At 50.2% G+C, this 26,374-nt stretch overlaps 1 protein-coding gene across 6 annotated transcripts in view; it reads left to right on the forward strand.

Annotated features, from left to right (window-relative positions):
• Shank2 (SH3 and multiple ankyrin repeat domains 2) overlaps positions 1-26,374 on the forward strand; it is a 470,619-nt gene that overhangs the window by 281,315 nt on the left and 162,930 nt on the right. For all 6 annotated transcript variants that reach the window (XM_076555951.1, XM_076555924.1, XM_076555928.1 and 3 more), the window contains one exon: positions 8,595-8,670. In XM_076555951.1, coding sequence (XP_076412066.1) covers positions 8,595-8,670 — 76 coding nt within the window. The remainder of the gene's footprint in view (positions 1-8,594; positions 8,671-26,374) is intronic.

The following is a 26,374-nucleotide window of genomic DNA, read 5'->3' on the forward strand; positions in this document are numbered from 1 at the left end:
GATGGAGGTACCAATTTTCCAATGTTCGTTCATGTACCAGAGATACTGGGTACCCACGTGGCCAGGTTGTCATAGGAGCCAGAGATCTGTTGGCACAGTGAAATCAGAACTAGAGAAAGGAGGTTCTAGCAAATGCAAAGGCCCTGAGATGCAAATCGGCTTGTATTCTAGGAGCAAAGAGGAAGGGACCGTGGTGGGAGATGAGGGTGTAGAAATGGGCAGGGCTGGTAGCATCGCTGGGTTCATATTCCTTCAATAGGGACCACAGATGATGGGTGGAACAAATCATTAGGAAAACAGGGAGACAGGGAGCTACTTCCCCAGTCCAAACCAGAGAGGGTGATCACTTGGACCAGGTTGATGAGTGCTGAACCCTGGGATGCTACAGATATTTCTGGGCAGCCACTATATGAAGAACCCTGATGCTGGATGAGAAAGTAGGTGAATTAGATCTTAAATTTTAGAAGTTTCTATACTGTTAAGGAAATAAATTGTTTCCCCTTGGTTGGCTAACTTGTCTGCCCCTTTTGTCATCCACAAACAGAACTTCTTTTTAGTCAAAGGCATGTGTACTATATTGTGTGTGTGTGAAATACTAAGATGTATACATGTGCGTGTGCAGACACCCATGTGTGCACATATGGAAGCCAACAGAGACACTAAGCGTCCTCCATCACTCCCCACCTTGCTGATTTGAGACAGAGTCTCTCAGTGAACCTGGAGCTCTCCATTTTCTTCTAGGCTGGCTGGCCAGTGAACTCAGAGAATCTACCTGTCTCTTCCCCATTCACTGCTGGGGTTGCAGGCATGTGTGGCCCCTTGAGCCTTTACATGGGTGCTGGGGATCTGAACTCAGGTCTGCACCACCACCACCCCCGTGTGCTATGTTCTGTCCCTGTGTGTCAGGACACATTCCTTTCCTCTGCTAGGCTGTTTTCCAGTTTTCTCCTGGTGAGTCTGGACTTCATCCTGATGAGGTCCCCACTCAGTATTTGTCTTGGTGTTCTCAGGCCTCTGCTGTACAGAGCTGTCAGGACTCTGGGCTGGAGCCCAGAGTGGAAAGAATATCCTATCTTGTGCAATTGAAAAGGCCACTTGTGTCTGTGACAGCCAGCCTTCCCTGGGTGACGCTGTATGACAAGCATCCCACAGTCTCAGGCATGGAACAGCAAAGACGGTTCACATTCTTGCCAAACGCCTGTCCCATCTGCACACTGTCCCTGGATTGAAAGCAGTGATGTCCCTCATGTGGGCTCTGTGCTCATGGGCAACTGTCCCACAGTTGTACATGTTGTACATGTAATGGAATGCCACTGTGGCTTTGACATTGGCTAGAACTAATGACTGAGGTCCACCAAGAGCTGGAGAGATGGCTCAGTGGTTAAGAGCACTTGCTACTCTTTCAAAGGACCCAAGTTCGATTCCCAGTATCCATATCCAGTGGCATACAGCAACATGCAACTCCAAGTCACAGGGGATCTGGTATCTTCTTCTGGACTCCACTGACTCCTGCATACATGTGGCATACACATAAGTACACTTTTTTAAATATTGTAAATAATTCTATTGTATCAGAGAGCTGAGGAGTGTGATGTGAGCACACACACACACACAGAGATGAGGAACACAGAAAATGCCTGACAAATGAGTCTCAGGACCTTCCAGGCCAAAGCCTGGGGCCTCTGCAGCAGGGCTCTGTGCCTTCTCCCAAAACTCATTACCCCTGACCTCAGAAAAATGCTGCATTCCACACATAGGCTGAGGGTCACCTCATAGGACTGGTCAAGAGACTAGCTTGATGCTTAGACCAACCTGGGCCACATCTGAATGTCCCCACAGGTTGAAGGTGTACCCTAGCTTCTGAGACACCACCTTGCCAGGAATCCCACATGGCAAAGAAAAATGGTCAACTCTCCAGGGAGGAGGTGTGCTCACAGAATCTATGTTGGCACCATTCCATGGCTGTCTGCTCCCTATGGTCGCTGCCTCCAGCCATTGGTACACCGGTGTGCATGGCTGGTACATAAATGTATTGTCCAAGACCTGTGCCTTCAGCAATGCCAGGCTAAAGTACATCCGTGTGGAAACGACACAGATGGGTTTGTATGTTAGAAGTAAGGATGTGTGTTAAAAGTAAGAAGTTTGGGGGGCTCCAGCTGTGTTCTGTCTGTTCCTTTCACTGCCCCACCCTGAATCATGCTGTCTGCCTGTGTGTTTCGTCTCATAAAGCCAGGCTGCTCTGGGAGGCCTCAGAAGTGGCAATCACAGCAGCAGGGCAAGAGCCTCACACCAGATCAGGTCGCAGGAGCTGCCACACCAGGGTCCCATGCCAACCACTAGTTCCCAGGACTAGAAACGGTGGTGGCCTCGGTTGCCTATGTGGCTGGAATTGAGGAATATAGACCCCTGGAGGATAAGGGAAGCCTGTGGCTGGCTCTGAGCATCTCTACCAGGTCTACTGAGGAGAGACAGCAGGGCCTCCTGCCTCCTTAGGAAGCAGAGAGAAGCAGAGCTGCAGCCATGGCCCAGGTGGTGATGTGTCAGGTTCAGCCACATGGTGCTTCCCTGAAGACCCAAACAGGAATACGAGTCCCAGTGTGCATCTGTCCTGGTCATTGTCCTGTATGCACCTCGGGCCTCCTTCTGCTCCCCTGACTATTTGGACGTGTCTTACTTGTACCCTACATCTGCACCTATGCATCCTATGAGCTTCTAGAAAGGTTGGCACACAGCGTATAGTGTACAGCTGGTGAAGGCAGCCACTGTCATGTGCAGGAAGGGTCCCAAGAACCATCCAGCCCATCCATCTATCCTAGCCCAAAACTAGGTGAAGGTGTGTCCACAGCATAGCCATCTGGGTTTAGACTGCTGGATTGGGGGTCCACACTGCCTCTCGTGGGCTGTGTGACTTCAGAAGGCCTATGAAAGGCAGAGGTTCTGAATCTAAGGTATGACATGTGATAGCTGTAGCCAAAGTGGCACACACTTCCCATATACTGTGTGCCCAACTGGCCTCACCTCTAACCACCTCAGGTGCCTCTGTGTGAGTGGGACCAATGCCGTCCCCACATCACATGTGAAAGGACAAGACACACAGCCAGTCGGTGACAGCTGACCTTGGAATGCCACCAGTCTAGCTTTAGAATCTGGTCCCTCATCACCACACTGCTGCTTCTGTAAGGTGGAGCCAGGACTTGGGCTGGCTGCTGGATGTTGTGTGAGGACCACAGCAGCAGAGAGACCAGTGATGATGGTGCAGATCTCCAGCCAAGCAGCTTGTCAGCAGAGAGCAGATCCGCAAATCCCCTACAGGGATGGGGGTGACTAGGAGGTGATGGTGACATCGGTGAGGATGGTGACTGTGGTGAGGATGATTATGATGGTGATGATGGTAGTAATGGTGGTGATGATGGTGATGATGAGGGTTATGATTATGATGGTGATGATGCTCATCCACATGTATGTCTACACACTCATATACACATTTACCTGTGGTCATACACTCAAATACACACCCACACGTGTACCTGTATACACATTCTTCTCTTACCTACATGCACATATAGGTCCACATGTATATACAATCACTTGTATAAACACATAGACACATGAATGCATGCATGGTGTATACACTCCCATGGACCTGTACACACGTTTAGCCACACAGTCATGTGTGTGCATATACACATATGCATCTGTACTCACACATTTGCTCATATGAACACATGCACACACCCACATAACATAGTCACCGTAAGCCTGTACATACAAATGCTCCCACACATGTACACATGTATTTATATATACATGCATATGTACTCAGGCACACATGAACATGTATACAGGAATGCATGAGCATGTACACAGGCACACATATATACACATGCACATGTGTGTACACACTGACACATGTGCACATGTACTCCACTACATATTCCCCTCTCTGCTCTTGGCCCTGTTGCCCTCCAGCCCAGTCAAAACCCCACCCATTCTCAGCACCCACTGGTTTCCTAGACAACCAGCACAGAACTACCACATGGGATGGAGAGAACCAGAGCAACTCAGCAATACTCGGAATGAGCAGTCCTCTGGCCCGTTGATGGCTATGCGTTGCATCTCACTTACCCTTTCTAGCCCTGGCATACATGTGACCTGAGCATGAATGTCCCAGGGGTAGTCAGACATCCATGTGTCCCTCCACAGTGATCTGAGCCCTGGGCACCTCCCCCAGTTATAGAAGGCCAACATACCTGAGCTCCTTCACCTGGCCCCTGGGGTCCTGGTCACCTGTCACTTGGGTCTCTTTCTAATCCCTGCCCTTAGGTCACAAGATCTGGCCTTTGTGGTCCCTGCACAGGGTCACATCTGGGCACCTTTGCTCTTGACATGAAGTGTGATGCAGGTGTGCACAGCTTGGCTGGACCAGTCCCCAGCACAGCCAGTGCTCCATGCTCATGAGTACTGACTCCAGTGCCCTGGACTGGGTTATTTGCATGATGGGGCCTTTGGTTAGTTCAGCAAGCCCTGATGAATGGGAAGCCATGGCTGGAACTGACTGCATAAATTTAGTGATGCTTAGAGGAGAAAGCCATTCCACTTGTGGAACCAAAGTCTAAAATCAAGGGCTATGTCTGGTGAAAAGCCCTCCCACTCCTGGGACTCTGCCTTACCCACAGGTGGCACAGGGTAGCGAGTGGTGAGGCTGGGCAAGCTGCTAGCTCAGGTCTCCCTTTTTATTCTTAGGAAGCCACTTAGCATCTCATGAGGGCCCCACCCTCATGACCTCACGTAACTCTTATCTGCCCTAGACAATAAGTCAGGAGGACAATTCAGAGAAACAAGGTAATGCCCTGTCCTGGAGTCCTGAGGACAGCACAGGATATGTCCCTGAGCCAGCCTTCAGGCAGAGAAGGAAGGTACTGGTTCTGGTGCTGATTTGAGCCTGGGTGACATGGAGTGGGCATGCGATTTGGTCTCGGTGATAGCATCCATCAAATCCACCCAGTCACCCCTCTCTCCCAGTGAACAGATGCTCACAGGTCATGCAGGCATGTTGGAATTCAGGCAGCGACAGTATGGTAGTCACTGATGTAAACAGAGTGGTGGCCCGTTCACTGTCTTACGTCTACAGTTCATCATGTTCCCTCTTAGTCTGTCCTCTGTACACACAGGGTGTTCTAGTTGAATTCCGTTGCTGTGATGAAACTATTACCAAAAGCAACTGGCGGGGGGAGTGTTTCATTTTAAACTTGCAGGTCACCATGCATCACTGAGGGAAATCAGGGCAGGAACTCAAGGCAGAGACCAGGAGCCACGCTTCTCGCTATTCCATGCAGCGTTACCTCTGACCAGAGAACTCACTCACAGCCAAGGTATTGCAGCAGAAACCCTGGAGGAAGCTGCTTGCTTACTCACTCTCAGATTCATGCTCAGCCAGCTTTCTTATACAAACCAAGACCACCTGCCCAGGAAACGGTGTTGCCCATGGTGGCCTGGGCCCTCCTACACCAATTAAGACAACCAAGACAAACCCTTACAGACATGTCCACAGACCAACCTGGTAAGGACGATTACTCAACTAAGGCTCTTGCAGGTGATTCTAGACTGCGCCACATCAATGATTAATGCTAAATCTGAGTGACAAATTTATATCCCTGACAACTTCACTTTGGGCCATCAGTTTACCGTTCAATAAGAGTGTGTTTCCCAATGAAAGCATGAAATTTGCAGGCAAATGGATGGAACTAGAAAAAATCATCCTGAGTGAGGTAACCCAAACCCAGAAAGACAGTTATGGTATGTACTCACTCATTGGTGGATTCTAGATATAAAATAAAGAACAATCAGACCACAACCCATAGAACCATAGAGGCTATATATATAGCATGGAGGTCCCTAGGACGACTGTGGCATATAATAAATTTCAGTTTTACTCAATTATTGAAAAAAAATAGCCAAATGAATGGAAACACATGAACTATGAATCAAAGGCTGAGGAGCTCCCAGCTGGATCAGGCCCTCTGAATAGGTGAGACAGTTGATTGGCTTGATCAGTTTGGGAGGCAACTAGGCAGTGGGACCAAGTCCTGTGCTCATTGCATGAGTTGGCTGTCTGAAACCTGGAACTTATGCAGGGACACTTGGCTTAGTCTGGGAGGAAAGGACTGGACCTCCCTGGACTGAATCTACCAAGTTGATCACAGTCCTCGGGGGAGGACTTGTCCTGGAGGAGGTGGGAATGGAGGGTGGGCTGGGGGTAAGGGGAGGACGTGGGAGGGGGGAGAATAGGGGAACCCATGGCTGATATGTAGGACTGAATGATATTGTAAAATAAAAAATATATATCAAAAAAAAAAAGAGTGTGTTTCCTAAAACTTAAATTGCTTTTTGTTTGTTTGTTTGTTTGCAAAATGCCATTGCTTTCGGCTTTCATTGTGAGGGGATGTTCTGACAGTTGTTGACACATTTTTGTTGATGGCTTCATGCTGTGTGGCTTCAATACTAGACCAAGTAGTGGCTGATCAGAGATGTAAGGTACACAGCCTGACATTTAAGCTACCAAGATGCCTTCAACTTTAACTTAAATAAGAGAGTGCCCCTGTGAGGGGGCCCACAGTCCAGAGCAGGCCTTCAAAGGATAACACTAGCACTGTAAAGGGGCCGAGGGGCCGCTGAGCTGTGTGTGCACCCCTAACTGGGTTTCCATGGTGGCATTTGACGGGGTACCCCAGTGGGGCCTGGTACACAGAAGCCCTTGGTGAGTGTCCGTGAAGAAAGCGGTGACAATGTCATGGCTGCAGGAGGCGTAGTAAGCAGGAGCCTTGGGTGCTCGTGACAGAGGAGCAGGTGGAGAGTGTGCAGACACAAGTGTGAGCCAGTCCTGGGACCCCACGCTGCCCCGCCTGTCGGTGAAGGGAGGCAGCAGGAGCTGCTGGAACAAAGAAGCCCCAAAGTGCGACCCAGTGTGACAGAAGTTTGATTTTCCCCCTCATGTAGCGTGCAATGTATACTTCCGCCCACTGTGACACACAGAGGCCCAGGCTGTGTGTGTGTGTGTGTGTGTGTGTGTGTGTGTGTATGTGTGTGTGTGTGTGTGTGTGTGTGTGTGTGTGTGTGTGTGTGTGTGTGTGTGTGTTCACGTGGAGGTCATAGGTCAATATCTGGTGTCGTCCTCAGTCACTCTCCACCTTATGTTTTGAAGCAAGGTCTCTCACTGACCGGGAGCTTTCTAAGCAGGCCTGGCTGGCTAGTTAGTGAGAGCACCAGGGCTCACCCACCTCCCATGCCTCTGTGCAGGGTCTGCGCATTCTTATGCCCGGCTTTTTACACGGTGCTGGGAACGGATCTCAGTTTCTAATGCAGACACGTAGGTGCCAACTGAGCCTGGGGCCTCTGCATTCCATCTGTGGTTGCCCTACCCTCTGGGCTTGAGACTTGAACTGGCAGGCAGTGAAAGAGAGGGACAGCAGAGGGGCCTAAGATCCCAGCATGGGATCACCCCACTCCTAGAGAAGAACTAATCACTCAGCCACAGCCGGGGCAGCTGGGAAATGCAGTTCTAGCTCCTGCCTCAGGCATGCCTCCTTCCACCCTAGGAGGGGATTCCTCATTCTGTAAGAAATGGGTGGTTTCCCCCCTGTAAGAAGTGGGGTGGTCCCACACACACACACTCTGTAAAAAGTAGGGTGCTCTGTCTCTGCCTCTAAGCATGTAAAGACCCGAGACCTCTCTCAGAAACCTGCATTGGGAGGGGCGAATTAAAAAAAAAAATGTTGACCTTGGAATAAGAGAGGGGAGGGACTGGAAAGAGGCTCACCTGCTCAGGCTTTTTATTCAAGCTGTTTGCTCAGCTTTTCCCGAAGTTCCACAGGACCTCAGAAGGAGGCGGGGCGGGGAATCTTGTCTGGGAGGGGAATACCTTGAGGTTCACTGTGCGTTGTGCTGCTTCCAGCATTTGTATCTTCACAGTCGTCGTCCCCCCCCCCAGCCCTGTGCCATCTGCTAATCTAATTACAATAGTCGTATCATTTCCCACCGATCTTACATCTGAATCTGCTGAGTCAGGGAAGCCAGGCTTAATTAGAAGCGTTAATCATGTGTGCTTAGTTTAGTCTTTTTTTTTTTTTTTTTTTTTAATGGAAAGCAACCATCATCAGGATACTAATCCTGATCATGTCTCTCTAGGATAAGGCCACCATCAGAGATTCCTGAGAAGGCCAGAAGCCTGCCAGCCTGGGTAGCATCGTTTGGGCATGCAGGTCTAGCAGATTGCACATGAGGTGGCTGTCACCGTCCTGGCCGGAAGGCTCATGGTCCCTGCTCTGAAGAGTCTCACTTACCCCTTCGTGTGCAGGCACAGGATTCCACTTGCATTTTAGAGGGAGCTCTTCACTCTCTGGTCAGAACCAGGGTTCACAGCATCCTCACATTTTGCAGACTTGGGTCCCCAAATCATCCCCATCTCTCCAGGTGTGTCCTTATGCAGAGTGGACGTCATCCTGCCTGGGGCAAGTCAGGGAGAATCGGCCTTTTGCCCATTCAGTGGGTGGGCTGCCATCTTTTTTTGCTGAATAGTGTCTCTCTTCTCTCTGCAGAAACCCGTGCGGACCGCAGCAAGAAGCTCTTCCGGCATTACACAGTGGGCTCCTATGACAGCTTCGATGCCGCCAGGTAAGGCCGGCTTCCGCCTTCTGAGCAACTCTGGCCTGAGGAGTTCCTGCATGCCTGGGAGGGGGGTGCCTTCTGTGCGGCTCTAGGACACCTTTGCTTTGTTGTCCCTGCGTCACCTCTGCTGAGGTCATGGTGGGCCACCATTTTCAGAACCTGTCACAGACAGGGCCGGCATGCAACTGCCTGTGGAGGAGCCCCCGTGAGAGGGCAGCAGACTTTAAGGAGGAGGGAGGGATGGCATTGTTGAGAGAAAGCAATAGAGACGGGAAAGAGGGGCAGAGTTGGGGGCCGGAAGCACAGTGATGGCCATCCTCCCACAAGTACTTGGGCTATCCCGGCTCTGGGCTTCCACCTCACCTGTGTGTTTCCACATTCTTGTGGTGCCTCCTTCCAAGTGGAGTTTTGTTAAGGAAATCTTGCTCTTCTTACTGGGCAAGACCCCCAAGTAGGCAGATGTTCTAGGCTCACGGGGTCGGGAGTTTGTGGAAAGCTGTGTGTTTCGCACACAGTATGACCACAGGGTACGTGATGAACTCTTCCCACAGAAGCCATGCTTGGGCAACGACTGTTGCAAGAACTTCTGGGTCTCTGTGTCCTGTCTCCCTAAGTCTGGGTGGGGCCCAAACTGGGACAGTGGCTCCACCAGCAGGCCAAGGTTGACATACAGCTTTTCTGTTCAGGCCACTGTCCCTTTGCCTCAATCAGCTGCAATGGTTCTGAGCATCCTGGGTGTGACGTTGTCTGGCCCTTTCTCTGTCACAAGTCACAGTTCCCTACACAGTTCTGATGCCACACTGAGACAGAGGTCTATGGGAATGCCTGGTCTGAGGCAGGTTCATCCTGGGTGTAGGGATCCGGGATGCATGTGTGACTTGGGAAGGGAAAAGTTGTACAGGTACATGACTGTCCCCCACAAGGACTCTTCTACCCAGCCAATCATGAAGCCAAGAGGCTGAGAGGCGATCAGGTAGATCCCATCTGAGGAGGGCCATCTCAGGAGGATCCAGCACCCTGCACTTGTCCCGCCTACTCTAGGGGATCTAGTGGTCAGTTTTTACCTGTTCCCATAACTTCTGTCTCTTGTTGAGGGTCCTACTGAGACTGTTGTTGAGACAAGAGTCCCTGGTGTGTGCTTTGCCATTTTGAGGTGCCGAGTTCAGCCTGGTGAGCACATTGACAAGAACCACCTCTGACTGGTTCTGAAACCTCTCTACTGCAAGGGAAATGTCCTCCCACCTCCTCAGCAGCCATTCCCATGGATCCCTCCACATGGCTATTGGCAGCCCTTTGTCTTCCGTCTGTGGCTCAACCCACTGGAGTTTCATGTAAACCAACTGTTCATACAGATGCTGGGGTTTTCCCCGTTGGTGGATGCTTGGGTGATATCCGCCATGATGAACGCTGCGCCGTGGGCAATCCTGTCTGAATGTGTTTTCGGTTCTCTGAGTGGTGTGCCGAGGAACACAGCTGCTGTCTGATTTGGTATTAACGCCGACCTGTCCTCGACCACTCTCAAAAACAAGATGGTCTGGGCTGGAGGTGGTGGCCCTTGCCTGTAATCCCAGCATTCTGGAGGCTGAGACAGGGGGCTGATGAGTTCAGCGCCAGCCTGAGCTACTTAGTGAGACAGTCTCAACAGGAAAGAGGGGAAAGAACGCCAACAGGAGTCCCATGCCCTGCCCCCATCCCTCTCCATTGTCTCCAGCCCTTTTTATTGTTTGTCGCCATGGCTACTTGAAGGGCTGCCCAGGCACGGAGCAGCGGCCCCTGTGGGGGAAAAAAACGCTAAGATGTAAGGCGCCAAGCAGTGGCCACTCTCAGCTTGTGCCATTGATGGAGCATGTCTGGGGCACAGAGCCATGCACAGGTGGTCCTGAGTGTGCACATCTATGGGGTGGCCATGTAGGCACACTCTGCTCCTTAGGGCCGCCTCCCCACAGAGCAGTGCTGGTACCTGACTTGGAAAGCAGAGAGGACAAGGTAGGGCTAGGGACAGGGCCCCACACCAGAGGCACATCACAAAACTAACATCAGGATCGGGCTCCGGTCAGCTGGCCAAAGCCCTGTGGGATTCACATAGCAATCCAACCATGAGAGATTGGGGCCAAACTGGGACCAACTAGCATCTTCTGGGCCAAGGGTAGAAGATTCTAGATTAACAGTTGGTTCAGACAAGCTGTGGGTATCCCTTGACCTGCTGTTTCAATAAAAGAAACAAGAATCACATCCATACTGTGTTCATCTGTCACCTCACCAGCACTAGCCACCATGCCCCGGTCACACCCTATGCAGCCTTGTAAAGCAAGGTCACTCAGAAAAACATAGTAGAAAAACATGGAAACTGAGAAAGAGGCCAAGAGATGGAGTGAGTCCCCAGCTTCAGAAGCACTCAGCTGTGTGTGAGGCTGGATGCCTGGACCACATGAGGTCAAGGTGGTTCTGCCCACAGTGGCCTGGGGTGAAGGGGCCTGTGAGGAGAAGCTTTGGTGAAGATAGAATCCTTGCTGCCCAGAGCGTCACTAGGAGGGAAAACACTGCTCCTGTGACTAACCAAAGACCATCAAACTTGCTCATACAGACGCAGGCAATGGAAAGGGAGCTGGCTTTGACCACAGAAGGGACCTGCAAGGCAGGTAGAACCAGGAGTTCAGAACTCCAACCGCCACATGGGGAGCATGGTGGGGGGAGCATTAGAAGGACAGGCTAGCCATCACTCATTTGATTGAGCAGGCAGAAACCATCTGGGGGTGGGGGGGATGGGCAGCCGCAGTGCAGTGCATTCATCAGCTCATTAGGAAGGGCCAAAAGCACAGCAGAAACCCAGCCACCACACCGCCCCACTGGCCAATTAGCCACTCTGGGCGGGGTGGCTGTGGTCTGTGCAAGCACCAACGGCTGAGGCTGCCTTGCAGATGCTAATGTAATTAAAGGAAATGGGATGGGAAGGGAGGCTTAATGGAGACATTTTCTGAATCAGTTGAGAGCTTTCTCCCCTTCCCACCCCTTCATGTGTCATGTTAGCCCAGAGGCTCAGCGCTGACGAGATGAACAGTTAAAACAAACCCAGGCATCAGTACGTGTGTCCAGTTACTCCACCTGATTCCTGCCTCAGGATTCTCCTCCACCTGCAGGGGGAACATGAGAGGGATTTAGAAATAGACACGGCAGTCAGAATCAGACAGCCGAGGTCCTGGGGCCACCCCTGTGCAGGACTTTGCAGGTATCAGAGGGTCAGTGTTAAAGGTACATCTCAACATGAGGTGACAAGTCCTCATTCCTCATTCCTGCAAGTCCTCATTCCTCATTCCTGCAAGTCCTCATTCCTCATTAATCAGGTCCCAGCCTCATTAGCATAGGACACCAAGAGGAGATCCCTGGGTGGGCAGAGGAACCTTAGAGGTTGTTAGACACTTAACAGGTTCCATTCATCAACCCATTTTTCCTACCACCCATCCACTCATGTATTCGTCTGTACATACATACATACATATACACACACCTATTCATCCATCCACTATTCATGCAGCTATCTACCCACCCTCTTGTCCATCAGTCTAATGACCTGTTTGCTCATCCATCCATCTACCCATTCATCTATATAAACCTGCATCCATCCATCCATCCATCCATCCATCCATCTATTCATCCATCCATCCATCTTCATTTCCATTCATCTATCCCTACATCCACTCACCCTTCCACTCTTCCATCCCTCTATCTAACCATCCACTGAGTCATCATATTCTTCTACCTATGCACCCATCCATGAATCCATCCACCCATCATTCATCTATCTGTCCATCCATCTGACCATACCTTCATCTGCCTATCCATCATCCATCCACCCATCTACTACCCATCTATCCCTCTATCTACCCATCCATCAACTCACCCTTTCATTCATCCATTTATTCCATCCCTCCAGCCCTTCATCAGTCCATCTTTCTATCCAACCATAACTAGTCATCATCCATCTACCCACCCAAATTCATCCTTCCCATCTACCCTACTTATCTCTCCATCTGTTTAACCAGTAGCTACCAAGACTTGTTGATTCTGAGAGTTAAAGATTATGAGGTCATGTGTGGGTTGATGGCTCAGTGGATAAAACACTTGCCAGGTCCTGTAAGGACTGGAGTTCTGATCCTCAGAATGCACGTTAAAAAAAAAAAAAAAAAAAAAAAAAAACTCGACAGGCTCCAGGGTTGCCTGTAATCCTAACACTCAGGAACGGAGATGGGATTCCCTGCAATAAGATGGCTCATAGATTAGGTGAAGCTGGAGGACTCTGGGTTCATCAAGAGACCCTGCCCCAATAAATAAATTGAGGGAGGCATCCAATGTCAGCTTTGAGCCTCCACGTGTACATGTACACATACACGTACACCCACACATACATTCACCAACACACATATAAACATGTATATACATGCATACATACACATATAAATGCACACACACAAACAAAAAGATTTTGAGGTCAACAAGAGAAACAGTCTTAGATCTCCTGTAGATGGCGAAGGCAAACAATAAAGGCACTGAATACACCAGAGAGTTGCCCTGGGTGGTCAGTCAGTGCCACTGAGCAGACCACCATCCCCGAGCCCCAGAGGCCAGAGCACACCCCAAGCTGTGTGAGGCCAGAGCAAATGTCCCTGAAGACAAACTTGAGGTGACTCCCCAAGGCTGAAGGGGAGCCAGCCATCTAAACAGGACTCAGCAGCTGCAAAAACACAGAGGTGAATAGAGAATGCAAGATGGTGAGGAGCAAGGAACACACAGAGGATGATGGCCTAGGAGCCCCAGGCTTTGGGGGGTCATCATCACACTTAGTGGGGCGTACGACCTGACCAATAGGAGACAAAGCAGAGGAAATAATGGAGACTGCCCTGTCATCTAGGCTGAGCACCAATTGTGTGCACTGGCAGAGGTGAGGACAGGGCAGGTGACATTGTAATGTACAGAGCCCTGGGTGTGAGTGAGGGAGAGCAAGGTGGATCCACTACCCACCCTCTCTGAGGTTTGCCAGGGAGGAGTTGAGGAGGCAGTAGGTGGGCACCAGACCTGGGACTAACTGGCAGCAAGGTCCTCGTGGTCCCCACCACATAGCCACAGCGGCACAGCCAGTGGCCAGCCTGCTTGGAAGGAGCACCTTCGTGAATGCGTGCCAGGGCAAGCCACTTTCATAACCACTCCTCCCGAGGAAAACCAATTTCCTCCTGGAGATTGATCTAGGAGAGCGGCGGATTGCGCCTCTTCAACAGGTGACTACCTGCTACCCAGAGTTACTTATTTTCACGGCTTTCAAGTATCATTTGTACGTTTTTGAATTGGTAATAGAAAAGACGCACTTGGTAAAAGATTCAAAATGTTTAGGAGATAATAGGGTGCGAAGAATGGGTCCCTTCCCCCTCTATCCCACCCAGCTCCGGAGTTCTTCCCAGACAGCATCTCCCTCGCTGGATTCCTGAGGCTCTTTCTAGAGAAGGACTCTGTCTATATGATACTGTAAGAAGTCTCTGTGTGGAGGGAGAGATATGCTCTGTGTACACGTTCATGTGTGTGCAGGGGTTGGGGACACAAGCACATGTGTAGTCATGCATGTGGAAGCCAACGGTTGATGTTCAGAATCTTTGTCACCATCCATCTTATTTTTAAAATTTTTAAAGATTTATTTTATTTAAGTGTGTGTGTGTGTGTGTGTGTGTGTGTGTGTGTGTGTGTGTGTGTGTGTCCACCACTTGTATGTAGGCTTGTGGAAGCCAGAAGAGGGCACCAGAGTTCCCAGAGCTGGATTTACAGGTAGTTGTGACCCACCTGACAGAGGTGCTGGGAGTGGAACTCGGGTCCCCTGGAAGCAAGTGCTCTTAACCTCGGAGCCATCACTCTAGCCCTGAGATTTATCTTCCTTTATTCATGTGTATGGGGGTATCTGGATGTGTGGATATGCACATGTGTGTAAGTGCCCTCAGAGGCCAGAAGAGGGCATCAGGTGCCCTGGAGCTCAAGTTTCAGGCGGTTGTGAACCACTCAACTTGGGGACTGGGATCTGAACTCCAATCCCTCGCAAGTGCAGCACGTGCTTTTAACACTTTGGTTCTCAACCTTCCTGCTGCTGTGACCCTTTAATACAGTTCCTCATGTTGTGACCCCCCAACCATAAAATTATTTTCGTTGCTACTTCATAACTGTAATTTTGCTACTGTTTTGAATCATGATGTAAATATCAGATATGCAGGATGTTTGACACCCCACCCATAGGTTAAGAACCACTGTCTTGATGGCTGAACCATCTCTCCCGCCCCCACCTCCTTATTTTTTGCAGCAGGGTCTCTCACCAATCCAGGATTCACCAATTCAGTTGTTGGATGGCCAGTGTGCTCCAGTGAACCTTGTGTATTTGTCTCCCAGCACCGAGATTACAGGCTTTGTGTGTGTTTGGGGGATCTGGGCTCAGGTCCTCATGGTTGTATGGCAAGTGTTGCCTGAGCCATCTTCCCACTCTCCACAAAGCCTTTTTAAAGCTCCGGAAAAAGTAAACAGCCGCACATTCTCTCTCGAGCTGAATCACTATGTGACCTTGGACAGCTCCCCTCCCTCTTTGAGTCTTCAGAGCTGCCGGCTGCAAGACAGAAACTCACCCAACCTGTTCCGTCTCCACTTTTCTGTTCATATTAAGAATGAATGAGAAAATATGTTGAGTGCTTGCAGGACCGAGAGGCATGTGCTACATAAATCCAGAGGGCTATGAGCTGTAAGTAGTGCCTGTGGGTAGCTGGCTTTCCTTCGGAACCCCCCACTTTGTGTCTAGAAGTAAATGGTAAGAAACAGCGATTGCCCCTTTCTTTTTCCACCATTATTTGGTATGAGTTGTTGACTGCCTCGGAGAGAGCCGAGACTGAGTGTGGACACAGCAGGTTCGGAAGGAAGCGTCCTCAGTCTTCTCAGTTTACACCTGGGTCTGGTGGTTCATAGTGGAGCTTGCGTAGCTGCTGCTTAGGGGCATTAGTTTGGGACTACAGAAGAGACTGTGTGCCTGAGTGACGTCGTGGACATGGAGCGTCTTCCTCAGCCACTCTCCGCTTTCTTCTTTAAAGCACTGTCCCTCACTGAACCCGGAGCTCTCTGATTCAGCTAGACTGGCTGGCTAGGGAGCCCCTGGTCTCTGCTTCCTAGTGCTGAAGTTACAGTTCTACACTGCCACGCCCAGCCTTTACATGGGTGCTGGGAATCTGAACTCAGCTCCTCCGAGTGCACAGTAAGCATCCCACCCGCTAAGCCAGCTCCTCGGGTTGTGGGTTCACTCTTGGTGTCCTGTGTTTCTCTATTGGTGCTTTTCTGACGGTGTCTGGTGCTTTGGCAAATTTTTGCAACTGAGTGGGACGAGAGCCCCGAGGGCACCTATGAAGGGGAAGTTGGCACTGTCACCTGGCTGGCTCTTCTCTCATTCTCCCTGTGTGATACATATGAAAGGGACAGGTCTCCATGTGGACGAGCCATTTCCCCAGGGAACACATCTCAGTCTGCACCTGTCATGGTCTCCCTTCCAGCTGCTGTACTATGGGGTCTCCATCCTAATGGACAACCTGGAAGGCCTGGGTGCTCCTCTCCCTCCATTTTCCCTCACTCAGTTCATAACAAGAGTTGGGAAGGTCCTGCTCCCTCCCCTTGCCATGTCACCCAGCTCTTCATAGCCTTTCCATCGTCCAGCTCCCCAGGGACCCTTCCGCTCCTCCATTCTCCATGGACTCTCAGCTCCCTCCCTTCAGAAATCCCAAGCCATATGTATAAGAACAGCAACCAGTCCACTGGGGCAAACCACACAGACAGGGCTGGAATGGAAAGCAGCCCTCCCCTCCCCAGCCTCATCTGCAGGGCTCTGCCGCCCACCCAGCCATTGTATTGACTTTCCTTCCTTAGTCCATTCATGGCTAGCCCGACTTTACAGTAACCAAACCTCACTTCTTCATTTCATCATGAAACTGCCCTGACTCCTGGCGAGAACCTGGCTGCATAGTTCTGTCTGCCCACAAGTCTGAAGAGCTGTTGCTATTTCTCCTAATTGTCTGCTTTCGGATAACACTCCAGACTCTTCCTTCACTTGGTACTTTTTAACCAAAGTCATAATTCAGCCATGACCATAACAACTGCAAAAGGAAGAAACGGGGTGTGGGGAGGGAGAGAGAAAGAGGAGGGAGGGAGAAGGGCAACTAGAAACCACAGAAACACACAAATCACATAGGAAAGCCACAGTCCTAATAGTAAACATGGAATTACTTTCCTCTTTGCATTAACATTTATATTTCATTAATATAATATTTTATGTTTTCATCATATTTAAATCTTTTAGTTTTTAGTTCAAAACCAGTGGAAAATGCTAACTGGGACAATATGCATGTTTGTGACCACACCAGGAGCGGGGCTCAGATTCTAGTTCCTCCTACAGTCAGGAGAAGGGTCTTCCCGGAACCACAACCCAACAGACTCTTTGCCTTTCCTTCTTCCAATTGTTCGAAGTCAGCCCATATTTAAGTGACTTTTGAATGAAGTTTTGTTGTTTTGTTTTGTTTTTCCTGGGCATTCTAGTTGCCTTGATTTCTCCTTTTGTAGTAGAAGAATTAGGTCTTTGTTAGCAAGGCGCTAAACATCCCTCCCGCCTGTGGTACATCCGAAGAATGTGAGCCATTCCTAAGATGTTACACCCCAATCTGGACCCCAGTTCTCAGCACTCGGCAGCATCGTTTTGCAGTTTCTCCCCTCATTAACTTATGAGATGAGTGAGTAGTTCCCTGGGCATCGCCCTGGTTCTGATGGGCTACATCCTCTACAAACTTCAACACAAAGGACCTGAAGGGTAAGCACTCTGTCTGCAGTCTCCAGCTTTAAAATTCTGGGCTCAGGGTCATTTGGCCTCTGAACTGGAACCGTCCCACTTTATGACATGATCCTCATTCCACTGTCTCTGCCCCTCTGTTCTCCTCCCTGGAAGTTTGTAGGAATGTCAGGGTTCCTTTGTCTCCTTAACTCTTGGTGCTTTAGTATGCTGGCCTTAGCCTGACTCTCCTCAACACGTTGTTTACTGCCCCGAGTTCCCTCTGACTCAGGGACCTTGGACTCACTCATCTATCTATCTATCTATCTATCTATCTATCTATCTATCTATCTATCTATCTATCTCTACACACACACACACACACACACACACACACACACACATCTTTCTGCATTTCCTCTGCATCACTTAAAATTATTCTATCCATCACTATTCTCCAGGTGTTTTTTCCTCCTTATTCTGGGGGACCTCCCCAGCTTCCTAGCTACCTGTGTAAATTGTCTAGATAGTCACTTTGTCATTGTCCAAGAGCTGTTCATTCCAGGGCAGGGTGAGCTTCTGACACTTCAAAAAAGTGTCGCTGGAAGCTTCTGAGAACAGACTGGACAGTGCCAGTGTTCAGTGCGGCCTCTGCATGTGGCTGCCCTCTGGGCACAGCCTCAGGGGAATGTAGATTCTTTCTAGGCAAACGCCAGAACGAGCAATGGAAGAAACAAGAAATCATAAACAAAGACCAAGCTGGTTTCTCACACACTCCCACTAGGCATGTATCAGGATCCAAATGAACATGGGTGTGTTCCAGCTTTGTTTCTGTTGCTGTGACTAAACACCCTGCCCAGAAGAAACTTGGGGTAGAAAAGGTTTATAACATATTACACGTTAGTCCATCCTTGAGAGAACTCAAGACAGGAACCTGGAGGCAGGCACTGAAGCAAGGGCCATGGAGGAATGCTGCTTATTGGCTTGCTATTCATGGCTTACTCAGCTTGCTTTATATACGACCCAGGAAGACCCACCTTCCCAAGGTAACACTTCTGCAGTGGGCTGAGCCCTCCCATATCAATCGTTAGTCAAGGAAATGCACCATAGACTTGCCCACAGGCCAATCCGATGGAGGCAGTTCTTCATTTGAGGTTCCCCCTTGCCATAAGGTAACCATAGGTTTGTGTCAAGTTGATAATAAAAACTGACCATCCCAGAGGGACTGTGTGTTTTGTTCTAGAATGAGCACACAGATGGCCAGGTGATGGGCAGGGGTGAGGAAGTGGGGTCCAGGAATGCCTGAGTCCTGCACAGAAGTGACAGTGTGGCTGGGGAGAGGGGAAGCCGTGAACCCAGACCGGTTACTTAGGGGAACATGTTTATCCCCAGCCTCACCTCCCACCAGCCCTGTGACCCTGACAGAACACTCAGTCCTCTGCCTCAAGTGCTGCTCTTCTGCCTCCATCACAGGGCATTGAGAGTCAGAACCCCTGTGTACACAAGAAGCTGGGTCACTGGCCTATGAGCCCCTTGGGATGACCAGGGCCTGGCCCAGCCTCTTCCCTTTCCAGGACCTGATAGTTTGAACACTAGACAAAAAGAAAATTAAGGGAGGGAGGGTCTGTCCATCTCCCAGTGCAGAGGAATGCTGTCCATGATGGCGGGGGGGTGGGGGCGGGGGGGGGGGGTGGGAATGGCTTTGTCCCTGGCACCGACCAAGAAACAGAAGGGGATGCCCATGCTTGACGGCTGTTCCCTATTTTATTTGGTCAGGGACCCCATCGGGTAGGACTACCCACATTCAGGGAGGGTCTTCTCTCTTCAGTTAAGCCTCTCTAGAGGGGGCCAGAGATATGGTTCAGTGGATAGAATGCTTGCCTACCTCTCAGCAAGCTAGGGTTTGATCCTCAGCACTGCATACACTGCATGATGTAGCTCTTACCTGTAATCCTGGTACTCAGAAGGTGGAGGCAGGAGGATCAGGAGTGTCAGCTACTGAGAGAGTTGGAGACTTGCCTGAGCTAGAGGTCCTGGGGGGGGGACGGACAGGAAAGCAAAAACAAGTAAACAAATAAACAACAACAACAACAAAAACTCTCTGGAAACTCCCTCATGGACACACCAGTGTGTGATCAACCTTCTAGCTGTGATCCACCTCCTAGCAAGTTGATAATGGCGATGAGCCATTATGACCCCTCCAGCCCCTCCTGGTGTTGAGGACCTAATTTTAGGTTTCCTTTTTCAGAGCACATGAGGTGGTGGGAGGAATAGGAGCTCTGCTGGAGTCCAGCTTAGGGAGCTGAAGCAGCAGAATGGCTTCTTGGGGGAGAGAAGGCAGGCCCCTTGTGCCTGGCCTGAGGACCAAGCTCAGAAACCACTCTTCGTGGGCCTTGGAACCACTGACTTCTGCCTTGGGGCTTTCCCTATAGCTACTGAGTGTGTCCCACTGGGGCCTGGAGCAGAGAAGCCCAGTTGTTCACTGGGGGATTGCTTGTGCTGTGGGATCCGGCAGGACATTCATGCACTTCCGTCCAGGATGGATTCCGCCCTGGCATCCATCCCTGCAGGGAGGCGCCTGGCTCAACACTCTCAGGCCACATTTAGCACTTTTCCCAGGTGGCGAGTGGGTGTCCTGATGGGGGAGAGCAGGCAGATGGGTGGGGCGATGGAGAAGCCGCAGAGCAGTTGCTAGGGGAGGCTGGCATTCAGGCACACCTCCAGGCCACGCCCAGCAGAGCTGCCCTTGGCCCTCCGGTTATTGGAGAGGAGGGGCCAAGGTAGGCTGGTGCCACCGTGAGCTTCCTGTCTCCCCACCTCCCTTACCTACATCAGCAGCAAAAGAAAGGTGTCAGCCCTGTTCTCCCTGGAATTTTCCATGGTCACAGCTGCCAAAGGCATCCTCTGTCTGCTGAGGCCCGTGCTGTATGGGGTCCCCTGCCTCCCCTCCTTACAGCTGCCCTGAACTGCAGCATTTACCAGTTCCCATAGTGTGAGCACTCTGGCCCTCCAGCCTCAAACTGCCGGTGTGCTTACTGGTCCTGGAGCTGAGGAAACATGCCCACAGCCAGCCCTGGCAAGCCTGCATGCTGCAGCACACCCCAGTCAGCACTGTGTCTCTCTCTTGCCTCCTTCTGCAGATCCACCATGGCAGGCCCTCAATTCAGGAACGGAGTGAGTGACAACAGAGTGGTCTGTAAGCCCGATGGGACCCAGTCTGGCAGTTCTGGTGCCAGAGCTCTCTTCCCTATTCTGACACAAACTCCCTGTGTGGGCCTCAGTTTCCCAACCTGTAAATGGCTATACTCTCCTAATGTTCTTTTCCCATTGTGACTTGTTGGATATTTGGCCAGAAGCTACCATAACTGCTGGTCAGTGTTCGCTGTGGGTGTATGTCACTGATGGTCTCCATGCAGATGCATGGCCAGTGCTCACTGTGTGAATGGATGTGGTCAGCGTTTACCACTAATGGACGTGTCAAATGGTCTTCATGCAGCTGAGATGGCTCAGCAGGTATAAAGCGCTTGCCATGCAAGGATGAGAACCTGATTTGATCCCCAGAACCCATGTAAAGCCAGATGCAGAGACATGTATCTGTTACCTTAACACTTCTGTGGTGAGGTGAAAGACAGAGACAGGATTCCTGGGAGCTCACGGGCCAGCTAGCCTGCTGTATGTGGTGGTGGGAACGTTCTCTTAGAGAACGTCTCTCAAACAAAAAGAAAGGCAAAGGCTGACCGACACTGAGGTTTTCCACCGACCTCACATGTGTTCCACCGCACAAGCTTCCCACTACACACACACACACACACACACACACACACACACACACACACACACACACACACACCAGGAAAAGTGCTGGCATGAATGGGCATAAGAAGCAGCATCACGGATGAACATGTCATACCGTCATTGTAAGTGGACAAGGCCAGTGGTCACAGTGAACATCCACAACTTTTGACCCTGAAGCAGGCCTATCAGGACTGGATTTCAGGGCCACAGAGGTGGCCCCAGAGCAGCCAAGGTGAGCAAGAATGCTCTGAGCCAGAATCCAGGAATGTGCAACCCATCCAGGTGCCAGCCAGCTAGAGGATGAGGCAGCCAGGCCTGCAGGTCTTCTCAAGACTGAGGTGGGCACCCAGAGGGCTCTCAGCAAATGTCTGTACTGATCCCCACCTTTGGCAAAATCCAGGTGCTCTGTCATCCTCTAGGCAATAGCAGCCTTTGGTGCCTGACTCAGGAGTAGGGGGAACGGGATCCATCTGATTCACCATTGCCTGGGCCAAGTACAGCAGCCAAGTGGCTGATCTCCATTTGCTTGTGTCCCCCACTCTGTATCAGTGATGGCTCAACTTGTCTCCTTCCCTTATCACCTGGGATAGGGCCTGGCAGACGTTCAACCTCAGAAAAATGAGGAAGAAAGGGGATTAATGGATGAATGGTTGATAGATGGGTGGAAGGATGAAAGATGGATTGGTGGGTAGGTAGATGGATATATATTGGAGTGATGGATGGATGATGGATAGATGGATCGTGAATTTTGGATGTTAGACAGATGGGTTGATGATGAATCAATAAATGTTAGGTGGATGATGAATGATAGATGAATGGATAGATGGATGGGTGAATGGGTATTAAATGAATCATAAAGACAAACAGACACAGACAGATATTAGATGTATGTATGTTAGATGATGAATGATAGATAGATAGATAGATAGATAGATAGATAGATAGATAGATAGATAGATAGATAGATAGATAGATAGATAGATAGATGATGGATGGAGGGAGGATGAATGGATGGGTGAATGGATGATGAATGGGTGGATGAATGAATGGATGGATAGGTAGCTGAATGATGGATAGGTGGATGAATGAATGGATGATGGATGGATGGATGGATGGATGGATGGATGGATGGATGGATGGATGGATGGATTGGTGGATAGATGGATGCACTGATGAGTGGTTAAGTGGGTAGGTAGGTGGATGACTTAGGATGAGGAAAGATGCCCAGGTGGGGCAGAATGCTGAGGGTCTTTCTAGGCAGAACTGTGCACCCTGTTGGCTCTTATTAAATCCTCTTATGAGGAGAGTAAGGGACAGTGTGGCCTGAGTAGGAAAAGATGAGGTACCCAATGCCAAGCATCAAACCATGCAAAGGGTTCAGTGCCCTCTAAGGAGATTCAGCTGACCCAGCCCCACACAGCTCTACTGCCCCATTCCCTCAAAGGCAACAGCAGGCGCCTGGCTTCACTGCCAGAGTTAGAAAGCAGTGCAACATGGTCTGATCGGCAGGAGGGCTCAGCCAGGAGAGCCTGCTACTGTCTCTGAAATTTCCTCTTGGGGAATTTGGGCTCGGTGGCCAGTCTGCCCATGCTCCTTGGCAGCCAGCCAGCTCAGCAGCACTAAACTCTTCAGGACACCCGCCGATAAAACCTGACTCTGCTAACCAAGGTCAACACTGAGGCTGTCGTGGTGGCCAGAAGCCTGGCATAGCAGATGGCACTCTTGTGCCCCGGGTTCCCTGGCCTGGACTTGGCCCTAAGGAGGTGCAGTGTTTGTGGATGAGCAGGACTCAGTGACAAGCCAAAAGGCCAAGCCAGGGGAAAGCAGGGCTCTATTCTAGGCGGGCACCTGGGACAGGAGAGAGGAGAATTGTTAGGTAGACTTGGAGCATGTCCCCTTGGGAGGCCTCGGGAGTGTGGATCCCTCTGGCACTGCCAGGAACCATGGCTAGGATTGAAGTTGAGCGTCCGTCAGGGACTGGGAAGGGTTGAGGACAGGACTGGCCTCAGGTTTTGGTTGCATCTTCCTGTACTGTCATTCCCGTCCATCAGCTACAGGAGCTCAGGGCCTTGCTCAGCCCTCCTTAGTGCTAGAGCAGAGGTGGATGCATGGGCCCTTCATTCCTTAGATGAAGACGTGGAGGTATGGGATAGAAGGGCCGCAGCAATTACAGAGACAGGATGGGACCTCGGCGCACTGGAAGGCTGGGTGGGGCATTTGTGCACCCTGCTTGGTACTTGGTCTCCAGCCCTCTGTGGTGAGTGGTGGACAGGGTCCCTTCCCTTATCTGTGGCTTGTGCTGTCCTGGTATGAGAAGAGTGACATATAGGGCCAGCCTCCCTCAGCAAAAAGTGAGTCTTAAACATTCATGGTTTGTGGTTCTGGGGGCATTTCCCACTTTTCAAGTGCAGTGAGTGGCTGGGTTCAGGAGGCCGTGACAACATCTGTGAAGAGAGAACAGATACCAGAGAGCCTTAGCCACCCCTCTCTTTCATCAACCCGCCCATCCATTTGTTCATCCACCCATCAACCCACTCATTTATTCTCTGTCCATCCACCTTATCCATCCATCATCCATCCATCCATCCATCTATTCATATTTTCATTCATCATTAACCTATCCATTCTTTCATCTATCCACTCATCTGTCTATCTACCCATCTATCTATTCATTTATCCATCTAGGTATCCATCCATCTATCCATCCATCCATTCAAAAATTCACTTACTGGAGCTGGAGAGATGAGCTCAGCAGTTAAGAGCATTTGCTATTCTTGCACAGGATCCGGGTTCAATTCTCAGCACCCTCATCAGATGGTTCACAGTGCCTGTACCTTCATTTCCAGGAGATCTAACACCCTCTTATGACCTCCAAAGGCACTTGGATGTACATGGTACCCATCCACACAAGCAGGAAAACACATAAACATATAAACATTAAAACGTTTAAATGCATGCACTTATGCATAGCTATATACCACATAGCCAGCACATATGGTCAGCTGAACAGTGGCCTCCAAAGATGTCTATATCAAAATTCTGTCTGTCTACTTATAAGGCAAAAAGAGGGCTTGGCAGATTTGGTGATGATAAGGCTATTGCAATAAGGGATGATCCTGGGGTACCTGGGAAATGCCTAGGTGCCATCTCATATCTTTCTTCTAAGAGGACAGAGCTAGAGGAGGTCCTGTGACCACAGAGGCAGGAACTAGGAGATGCAACTGTACCTCTAGTGACATCTTTAGCCACTAGAAGCTGGAGAAAACCAACAGACCCTCGCCCAGAACCTCCTTAGGAAGTGTCCCCTGTGTTACCTTGATCCCTTCCAGTGACAACTGGGGACACACTCTCAGCCTTGAGCTCTGTGATGAAACAGACTTCTGCTGATTGGAGCTACCAAGCCTGTTGCTGTTTGTCACAGCAGCTGCAGGGGACTCATACTGTCTGGGTTGGAGACTTGCAAAGGTCTTTGTATAGGCAGGAAGACGCACCATCCATGAAGGACATGGACAGTGGTGAGATCTGAGAAGAAGAGCTGCAGGTGGGGAGGGAGGGTGGGTAAACAGTGGGTTGCCAGATTACATGGAGATATCATTGCAGATCTTTCTAGAAGGGATGAACTGAGAAAAGGTAGAGGGGGAGGAAGTGAGGGGTAAAAAACAGAAGACATCTCTGTCAGATCCCGAGTCACATGAGAGCCTGGACAGGAAGCCATCTAGGAGGCTGAGATCAGCATGGAGCTGTCCCCTCAGAGGTGGCTTGGGGGGGATATGGCTCAGAGGATGCCCAACCCTTTTGTTTGTATCTCAGCTTTGTTCTTCTCCAGTTGACCCACCATGCACACGTTCTCCTACCTTCTGTGCCTCAGTTTCTCCCCACTGCAAGGAGTCCTGATTCTAGTCATGAGTGAGGGCACAAAGCCCACAGCATTCAACTCCATGTCACTGTCCCCTGTCCTTCCAATGTCCTCCTGTGAGGTGAGGTTCCCATAGATCTGTCATTCCCTCTTCCTCTTCTGATAGCCTCTCCTGGAGCATGTCTGAGTGTGTGCCCAGTGATGCTGGCCCATCTGCAGGGATGAAGGTTCAGGCTTCACGACTGGTCTCATGGCTAGGAGCAAACAGGAACTTCTGCTTGCCTGGCTCTGCCCGTGGTCATGCACATTTTAAGAAAAAAAGAAATGGCATATTGGCTGTGAGGAACCTTTGAAAACCTGCGCTCATATAGCTCATGGACATTGTCATCGTTCAGCAGGACCTGGATCCTCATGATTCATGGCTCCCCGCTGCCCTTCCTCTCTTGAGATGACGTGTTCTCTGTTAGAGGCCCTCTCTAACTGGGTGGGCCCAGAGTACAGTGTCTGCTCTGCACACTCAACATCCTGAGTACAGCCGTTTGGGCTCGGGGGGCTGCAGGAACAAGTACCATGGATGAGCAGCTTAAAGAGGTAGAAGCATGGTCTCCCACACTCAGAAGGATGAGCCCCAAATATACGTGGGTACAAGGCTGTTCCCTTTGCAGAACCTGAAGGAGAGTCACTCAGATCTTCTTCCTCCCTTGGTGGCTCCATGCCAATGACTTGTGACTACACACACACACACACACACACACACACACACACACACACACACACACACACCCGTCCCCAGAACTTCTCTGTGTGTCTCTGTGTCCCTTTCTGCCTCCTATAAAAACACTCGCATTGGATTCAGGGTACCCCTGGGTTCAAGCTAGTCTCATTTCTGGGCTTAGTGACTTCTTTTTAATTTTCTTACTCTTAATTTATCTATTTATTTAGTGTGTGTGTGTGTGTGTGTGTGTGTGTGTGTGTGTGTGTGTGCGTGCGCGCACACACACATGTGGAGGTCACCTGTGGGATTTGGTCCTCTTCTTCCACCACGCAGGTCCCAGCAATTTAACTCAGGTCACTAGGCTTGAGGCAAGTGTCTTTATATGATGAACCATCTCACTATCCCATAACATCTTTTTATTTATTTATTATTTATTAATATTTACTTATTTAATGTTTGTTTATTTCTTTCTGTATGAGTGTTTACCCACTCTTATTTGTATGTACCATGTGCATGCAGTACCTAC

This window comes from Peromyscus maniculatus, chromosome 1, assembly GCF_049852395.1.
Source record: "Peromyscus maniculatus bairdii isolate BWxNUB_F1_BW_parent chromosome 1, HU_Pman_BW_mat_3.1, whole genome shotgun sequence".
Lineage (NCBI taxonomy): Eukaryota > Metazoa > Chordata > Mammalia > Rodentia > Cricetidae > Peromyscus > Peromyscus maniculatus.